At 38.9% G+C, this 8596-nt stretch overlaps 1 protein-coding gene across 1 annotated transcript; it reads right to left on the bottom strand.

Moving 5' to 3' along the window:
• Positions 1-360: 360 nt before the first annotated feature.
• Positions 361-3711, bottom strand: LOC145122354 (uncharacterized). Its single transcript, XM_079057966.1, has 5 exons — positions 3367-3711; positions 2904-3263; positions 2319-2582; positions 1518-1937; positions 361-621 (listed from the first exon to the last, which is right to left on the bottom strand). Exons 1-5 carry the CDS (start codon positions 3709-3711, stop codon positions 361-363), a joined length of 1650 nt encoding a protein of 549 aa, XP_078914092.1.
• Between the last annotated feature and the right edge of the window lie 4885 nt (positions 3712-8596).

Below are 8596 nucleotides of genomic sequence, written 5' to 3'. Positions count from 1 at the left end.
AAGTTCGAGTGGTTCAATAACTTTCGTATTCACCACTGTTGGATGAATTTTCCTGCTTTTCTTCCCCATTTCACATGCATCACAAAGATGATCATTGTCATACTTTAGGAGAGGAAACCCTCGCACATGATCACCAAGAACGAGCTTGTTGATATCTCTGAAGTTAAGGTGCGAAAGTCTTCTATGCCATAGCCAACTATCGTCTGTAGGAGCTTTTGTTAGAAGGTAAATGGTTGGCTTCCCTCGTATCGGATTTAAGTTCAATGGATACATCTCGCCTTTGCGTTTTGATTTCAGAAGGACTTCTTTGGTTTTCTTCTCAATGATCTCAGAACCTTCGTCGTCAAATGAGACCTTTAATCATGTGCCAACGCCTAACTGCGAAACACTTATAAGATTATGTTGCAGACCCTCGACATAAGCAACTTTACGAATTGAGAATTCGCCATTTGTTATCATCCTGTAGCCTTTGATCTCTCCAAGTGAGTTATTACCAAACTTCACTCTTTCACCATTTTTCAGTTCTCTAAACTCTCGTTGTTCCTCCTTTCTTTCTGTCATGTGACGTGAACAACCACTATCAACATACCATTCAATGTCAAACTGTTCGTCACGAATTACCTGCAAAAATTAAGCAGATTAAGGAACCCAAAGTTGTTTGGGTCCTTGTGATTCTTTTACAGAAAGAGGGAATGTAATTGCAAGATCAACCAAATTGGTTCGTTTTATTAGAGTGGTGTTATCTTTCTTTGTAATTTTAAAAACTTTGACTCTCTTATCTTTTGGGTTAGTATCTTTTGTGTTAGGTTCGAGCTTCTTGATTGGAGCTTGATGATCCGAAACCAGCTTTCCTTTTCCCTTAACATCTTTCGATGTCTTGTTAGGATGCGAAGCATACTTGTTTTATGAGGTTTGAGGTTTTGGATTTTCCACATGGCCTTTTGGCTTTGAAAGAATAGGTTTTTGAAAAGCTTTTTGTTGTGGATTGTGAAATTTACTTTGCAAAGAGCTTTTTGTGTTAGCATTTGAAGCTACTTTCGAATTTTGATGAAGAGATTTTCAATACGAACGAAGTTGGGATTTTTGGATTACCATAATTGTTTTCTTTCCTTAAGATTTTTATTGTATCTCGCGTTCCTTTGACGTTTCTTGGCTGCGAACTGTTCTGAGGTTTTCTGAATGTTAGCTCTCGCCCTTGGCTTTCTTTGTTGGAGTTTCATTTTGCACTGTATATGTGTCGCTAGGAACATTCTTAGTTCCACTGGGACTTCCTTTCTCGTAGCTAGAATTGACCTTGTTTAAAGGTTCTGCTACATATCTTCCTTTTACTCTCCATGTGGTCCTTTGTAAGAGACCAACTGTTTCGTCGGCGCTATCGATAGGAGCTGACCAAAAGTACTCATCACATCCATGTGCGTTGTCTTCTTCAACTAAGGACGTTAATTCAGCAGTTTGATTTTTGTCAAGTCCTTTTGTTGCAAAACTTGGTTGGGGAGAGTTTGGACTTTAGGAAAAACAGTTGCTTTCGCTTTTAAAACTTCAGGTTTAGTTTTGGAAATACGTGCGAACTCAAATGAATCCTCAGATATTAGGACTTTCGCAGTGACAGGTTCGTTTTTAATAAACTCAGAACAGTCAACCTCATCCTCTAAAGAAATTTCGCTCATATCACTATCCTGATCATATTCAGATGTATTATCAACATTAAGTTTATTATCTGAACTTAACTTGGTACTCAATGAGTCGAACTTCTGTATAGTATCATATTTAATTTCTCTTTTGTCATTTTCATCCAAAAGCTGCTTTAACATGCTCTTATGGTCTTTGGACTTAATGTATGATTCAATTTTGTCAAGACCTATCCTAAAAGCATCTGAAATTTCATCAGACGAGAATATGGATTCGCACTTGTAAAAATCAGCGTCAATTTCGTCTTCCTTTAATTCAAGGAATGGTAAGATCATTTTGTGAATTTTCTTACCAATCTCACAATCAAGATGAAACTGTGGAATGTTAAAATGAAGCCTTTTCGCAATCAAACAAAAAATATTACGTTGTTTCAAAAGCATTAAATTGTCTCGTTGCAAGTAAATTAACTCATCCCTAGATTTAGCTAATTCGGACTCAATCTTCTCTATCCAAATGCGTCTCTCCTCACTTTTCGACGAAATCCTGCCGATTTGATCAGTTATGTTAGTATTTGTTAAGCGAGTTTGTTTCAAACTATCACTGATACTTGAAAATGTGAATTTTAGCTCATTTAGATCAGTTTCGTATCTGGACACAGGTATATTGAGTGATTCAAGAATAGAGTGTACCTTATTGATCAGCTGATCACATTCATTGATTTGCTCAAAAACTAGTTTTGCAGCGAAACAGCTATCACCCACATGTCCACTATCAATGGTGTATCCTCGCATCTGTGACACATCACTTGTCACAATGAAACACCTTCCTACAAAATGCGAATCGTCTTCTTTCGCAACGAAACTTCTGCCATGAGTAGGCCTGCGCACCTCCTCCTCTTTAGAATCCATGGACCAGACTTCCACCCTGCCAAATTCATCATCATCTTCTTTTTCCTGCACAATTAAAGAAAGCATTAAATTATCAGAGTTCTTTTTGTTCTTTATCTCCTAAAGCTTTCAGAGATGATAAGCCTCATCGTCTTCTCCTTCTTTCTTTTCATTCATCCTTCGTAGCATGCATTCTTTGGCCAAGTGATTTTTGCCATGACAGTAGTTACAATCATAGCCGGAGTCACCTATTAGCTTCTTTTCCTCTTCCTTTTGTGAGCCATTTTCATTCTCCTCATTTACCTTCTCAGGGCTGTAGCTTCCCTACCAATTTCGATTCTTGTAGGAAGGAAACTTCTTCTTTGCGAATCTCTTCGGATTTGACACCATCAAATCAAACTCTTCATTAGTAAGCTCACATTCAGAAAAATCAGATTCTGAACCATCCTCTGCTACTTTCTTGCCCTTCGCAACAAGAGCCAATGATCCCATCCCAGATACAACTTTCGCTTCTTTTGTCACCTCATTCTCATGTGACTTCAGAATTCCAACAAGCTTTGCCAAGGAATAATTCTTGACCAGCTCATGTGCCTTGACTGTAGACACCACCGCCATCCACTTAGATCTAAGCCCATTCATGAACGTCACTTTTTGTTCAATGACTTCACATCCAATGCCATGTTTCATCATCCTGTTTAGAAGATGATTGTAACGATTGAAAGTTTGACTCAAACTTTCTACAGCCTTCTGTGTAAATGCACCAAACTTTGAAAGTAAGAGTGTTTGCGTCTGTAGAGTACACTTCCTTAAGACTATCTCAGATGGCTTTGGCTGTGTCACACGAACTAACCAAACAAAAGGTGTCAGCCTGCAAAGCAAATTGAATGATTTTCATTTCCTTAACATTGCTAATCAGTTTTTCTTTCACATCTTGAGGGACATCATTAACATCAAGAAGAAGTTTGTTGTAGTCAGTTTGAGTTTTAATGACTCTTCTGGTTACAGTGTGAACAAATGCTCCGATAGTGATTGCCTCCCATATCAGATACACCTTGTCTTCTAGACCAAGAACGTAATCTTCGAAGTGAAGCGCCCATACTTCATATTCATTGGGAAAAAGAATTAGGATCCTAGTGGTTGATCCGATGCTGCTAGAAAGGTTGATGGAGTTGATGTGAGAATCGTCGTGTTGCATGACGATATACCTTTTGAAACCTGTTAAGAATCAGACGTGTAAATTGATGCAGTTTTAGGGTAATATTAGAATCACAGAATAGCATCAAGAACACTGCGATGACGGCTGAACCAGATCCAATATTAACGGAAACTGTAATGATTTTATGAACAGAAGAGATGCATATAGATTACACAGTCTCCTGCTCTGATATCAATTGTTAGGATCAAAATCCTTGAAAGATCGATAAGATTCAAAACAGTTTGAGAACAAGAACACGACAATGATTCAAAGTATGTTGAATGATTATAATCCACATCCTCAGAAGAACTCGATTAAGAATTGCTACTGTAGAGGCGTGCTTAGGGTTACAAGAATAATGCCAAAGTTAACAAAGCACGGTGCATGCATACACCTTAAATACTGTAACCCTAATAAATGACGGGTGGACAAGCCCAAGCCCATTTACATAAATGATTTATTAAACAAGACTAAATGACGCAACATTGATTCCGAACACCCTAAACAACTCTATGAAGAGATCTAGTAAATGAATAGTCAAGGTATAGACTTTCTACCTCAATAAGGCTGCTTTGTCAAAGAACTCTCTGGATCCAAATCTTCTTCCTTCAACCAAGCACTTCTAACTTCTACTCCTTCAAGGAAATAACAAGGAATCACTCTCTTTTCACTCACATACACTCAAAAGGCTCAAGACCACGAATTACGATTTTGCTGGACTGATGGAGGCGATGAGGGAGGCCACAATGAAGTGTTAAGTTGCTTAAATAAGGTCCAAACCCTGAAAATTAGGGTTTCACTCTGGCAGCCCTACTCGTCGAGTTGAGGCTCTCAACTCGTTGAGTACACTTTAATTCCCACGTCCAAATTCCTATTCCTACTCGACGAGTTTGGGCCTCTAACTCGTCGAGTCCCCTTGCAAAAATGAATAATTTTTTATTTAGAATACATACCAGGATCCAGGCGTTACAAATCTCCCCCACTTATTTTAGACTTCGTCCTCGAAGTCTGCTGCGCCTGGGAATAGCTCTGGGTAGTGCTCCCTCATCTCGTCCTCCGGCTCCCAAGTCCATTCTGAGCCCTTTCGGTGCTTCCATTGCACCTTCACTAACTTGACTCTCTTGTTCCACAGATCCTTCGTCTTCCTGTCGAGGATGGCTACTGGTCGCTCGATGTAGTTCAGGTTGTCGTCGACCTGAATATCCTCTAGAGGCACCATTGCGGAGTCATCTACCAACCACTTCCGCAACTGGGAGACATGAAAGGTGCTGTGAATCTGACTAAGCTCGGCTGGCACATCTAGCCTATATGCCACCTTGCCCACCCGGGCTATAAACCTGAACGGTCTAATGTATCTAGGCCCAACTTGCCCCGCTTCCTGAACCGGATGACACCTTTCCACGGTGACACCTTCAGGAGGACCATGTCTCCTACCTAAAACTCCAGGTCTAAACGGCGCTTGTCGGCATAACTTTTCTGCCGACTCTGAGCAGTCTGAAGCCTACTTTGGACCTGTTGGATCCTCTCCGTCGTCTTGAGTACCACTTCGGTACTCCCCATGACCCTCTTTCCAACCTTAACCCAGCATATCGGGGTCCTGCAGTTCCTCCCATAAAGCATCTCTGAAAGAACCCCTTTCTAAACTTTACAATATTATTCCAAACATGTTACATTCATGTTCATAGACATATTTTACAGATATGGTCTTATTACAAACGATTGGATACAAACCGACTAACTAGGTTTTTACAAAGTTTTATATATTACTTAATTTCCCAGGAATTTATACACTAAATACAGAAGTTATAATATTATCTATTCCACATCTTCTAACAGTACATAACTATACTGGATGCATATCACCTACAATAATTAAACACTAAGAGGGATAAGCGGTTAAGCTTAGTGAGTTCAATAACAGTTACAATATAATGTTATGTCATATATATATATATATATATATATATATATATATATATATATATATATATATATATATATATATATATATATATATATATATATATATATATATATATATATATATATATATATATCAACATGAAAGAAACAAAGGGGAACAAAGAACAACAAAGGCAGATGAGTATCATATGACATGCTTTCCATATCAACGGATAATCTGATTCAAAGATTTACAATCAATGAGACAAAACAATTTCAACTTGATATACGTCAATAAGACTTCTGCCTATGTGGCATGGAAAAATAAACGATTTTTGAATAAACATTTTGCTAGAATTTACAGGCTTTTCAGCCCTACCTAGCCTTCTGCCAATGCCAAAGGAATGCTTAATCATTCACTTCATGGCCAATGGCTACATACCAGTACCCTAGTGATCCTTAGTCATTCACTTCGTGGTCAAAGGTATAACTCTGTTACCAAAATAATACGAGACATTCTCTACATGACCAAAGGCTCAAAGCCAATACCAGAAGTTATACGAGACATGCTCTACATAGCCAAAGGTATAAAACCAGAATAACACAGGAAAGCACATTGAACATATAACACATAACATACAATTGTCCCTATATTGAACTCACCGTGAAATAATCGATTGATAAAATGATAATTTCGGCAACATTTTGCCTCAAAAACCACTTTCTTTGACAAAACTAGGGATTTTAGCTGAAAATCGGGCCTTGCGCGGGCAGAGTTTCAACTTGAACAGATTATTTTCTCGGGTCTTCGGTACGTCGGGACTTGCTTTGGGTGTTGGGGATGTTTCCTAGGCTTCGAGGGGTATTAGGGTAGCTAAAGAAGGAGTAGATAGTGAGAGAGAATGAATTTTGTAACTAAACCCGTAGACCTTTGCATTCTATTTATAGTATCCGAGGGTTCGCATTACGCTGGGCGTAACTCCTCGGTACGTTGGGCGTACTGCATGGCGGTGTTCTACACTGAGCGTAACTTCGGTACGCGGAGCGTACAGGACGTGTCTTCTAATCGGAACCCGGGCCTCGAACGTGGCTGAGTTAGGACACGTGTCATCATGCGAAGGTCCTTGGTGGCTGATACGTGTCTTTGTAGTACGCTGGGCGTACGTACAAAGTACGTTGGGCATACTTCTCCGGCCAACCTCGTAATTTGTGCTATAAAACTTCAAAAGTTCGTAACTTTCGCATACGAAATCCATTTTTGACATTCTTTATATTCACATGTAGGTGAAATTATACTCTACAACTTTCGTTTAGACTCCGTCGGCTAATTTTGGTTTATTTTTAATGTTATATTTTTAACGGGTGGGGACATGAAAATTCCAGTAAAATTTCATAACCTCTTCATCTGACGTCCGTTTTCGTCTGTCTTTTTACCGTTGTACTACTATTGACGAGATCCTTGATTCTCGTTTTGGTTGTGTCAGCTAAAAATCAATCGATCTTTATTTCGAGTTTCGGGCTGTGTACTGCTATGTCGATTCTTGGAAAAATCATAACTTCGTTATATGAAGTCAGATTTGGACGTTCTTTTTACGAAAATTCTCGGTTTAACGAATACTACGACATTCATTTAGATCACTTAAGCTAAAAAGTAGTTTATCGTAAACTCACTTTTTATGTCATATGACGTCGTGCCGGTTCTGTCGCAAAACTTCAATAAGTCATAACTTCTTCGTTATAACTCGGATTTCGATGAGGTTTTCGCCTAAACGTTTCTAACGAGATAATTTACAACTTTTAATAACATTATTTTTACTTATTTCTAACTTAAATTTTACATTTTCACTAATTTCAATATTTGACTTTTGATTGAAATCTCATAAGACTTCCAATATTTCCCGAATGATTCTAAACATAGTTTTACTTAAATTCTCGTAAAAATATATTGTTAGAACTCAATGCTCAAAACCATATATTATTTAATAATATTCATTTTTAAACTAACAAAACACGATGAACGTGTATGTTACAATCTCAAATGGAGGACGGTCGATGCTAGCGTGGTAGCTATTATTGTAGGAAAACTGTGCCAATGGAAGGTAGGTATCCCAGCTACCACCAAAGTCTAAGACACACGCTCGCAACATATCTTCCAAGTCTAGATGGTCCGCTCGCTCTGACCATCCGTCTGCGGGTGGAAAGCCATGCAAAAATGCAGACGAGTACCCAACTTGTAATGAAATTTCTTCCAGAATCTGAAAGTAAATCGCACGTCTCGGTCAGAAATCATGGAAACTGGCACTCCGTGTCTAGCTACTATCTCTCTGCTGTAAATGTCGGCCGGCTTCTCGGCTGAAATGCTCTCCTGAATCGGATTAAAATGGGCACTCTTGGTCAACCGATGTGACAACCCGAACCTTTTTCAGTCAACGGAAGTCAAATCCCGTTAATAAAATTTCGAATTTTATTCTTTTTTTCAAACTTTTAAGGGTTGAAAACAACTTAGATTATATAAACTGAATTTATATAAGTGTCGGGTCTAAAGTCGTGCGAGAAAATCAAGTTTTTCTTCAAAAATCAGCCAAGTCTCGAGCAACCCGGTGTTCACGGCCGCACTCGTGTTCACGGCCATAAACCGTTCACGGCCGTGAACTGTACACGGTTGGGTGGACCCCACCACCCATCATGAACCCAGCCTATATATATGTGTTTATACCCTCATTTATACTTTTCTGGCCGAAAAACACTACTCTCTCTCTCGATAAAAACGTCAACCGAAAACTCAAGTTTTCTCTTTATCTATCACTGAATCCACCATAGAACTCGTTTTGGAGCATCAAGCATTCATCCTTTCATCAAATCAAGCATTCCTTGTTCTTGAGTTCACGACCGTAAACCCTTCAAATCTTCAAATCTTCAAGGGCCGAAATCAGTTCACGGCCATAAACCATTCAAAGACCGTAAACCCTTCAAGGGTAGGGAA

The sequence above is a fragment of the Lactuca virosa genome, chromosome 6 (genome assembly GCF_052849685.1).
Source record: "Lactuca virosa cultivar CGN04683 chromosome 6, Lactuca_virosa_CGN04683_v6, whole genome shotgun sequence".
NCBI lineage: Eukaryota > Viridiplantae > Streptophyta > Magnoliopsida > Asterales > Asteraceae > Lactuca > Lactuca virosa.
The sequence above is the reverse complement of the archived record's forward strand: the minus strand, read 5'-3'. Positions and strand labels throughout refer to the sequence as shown.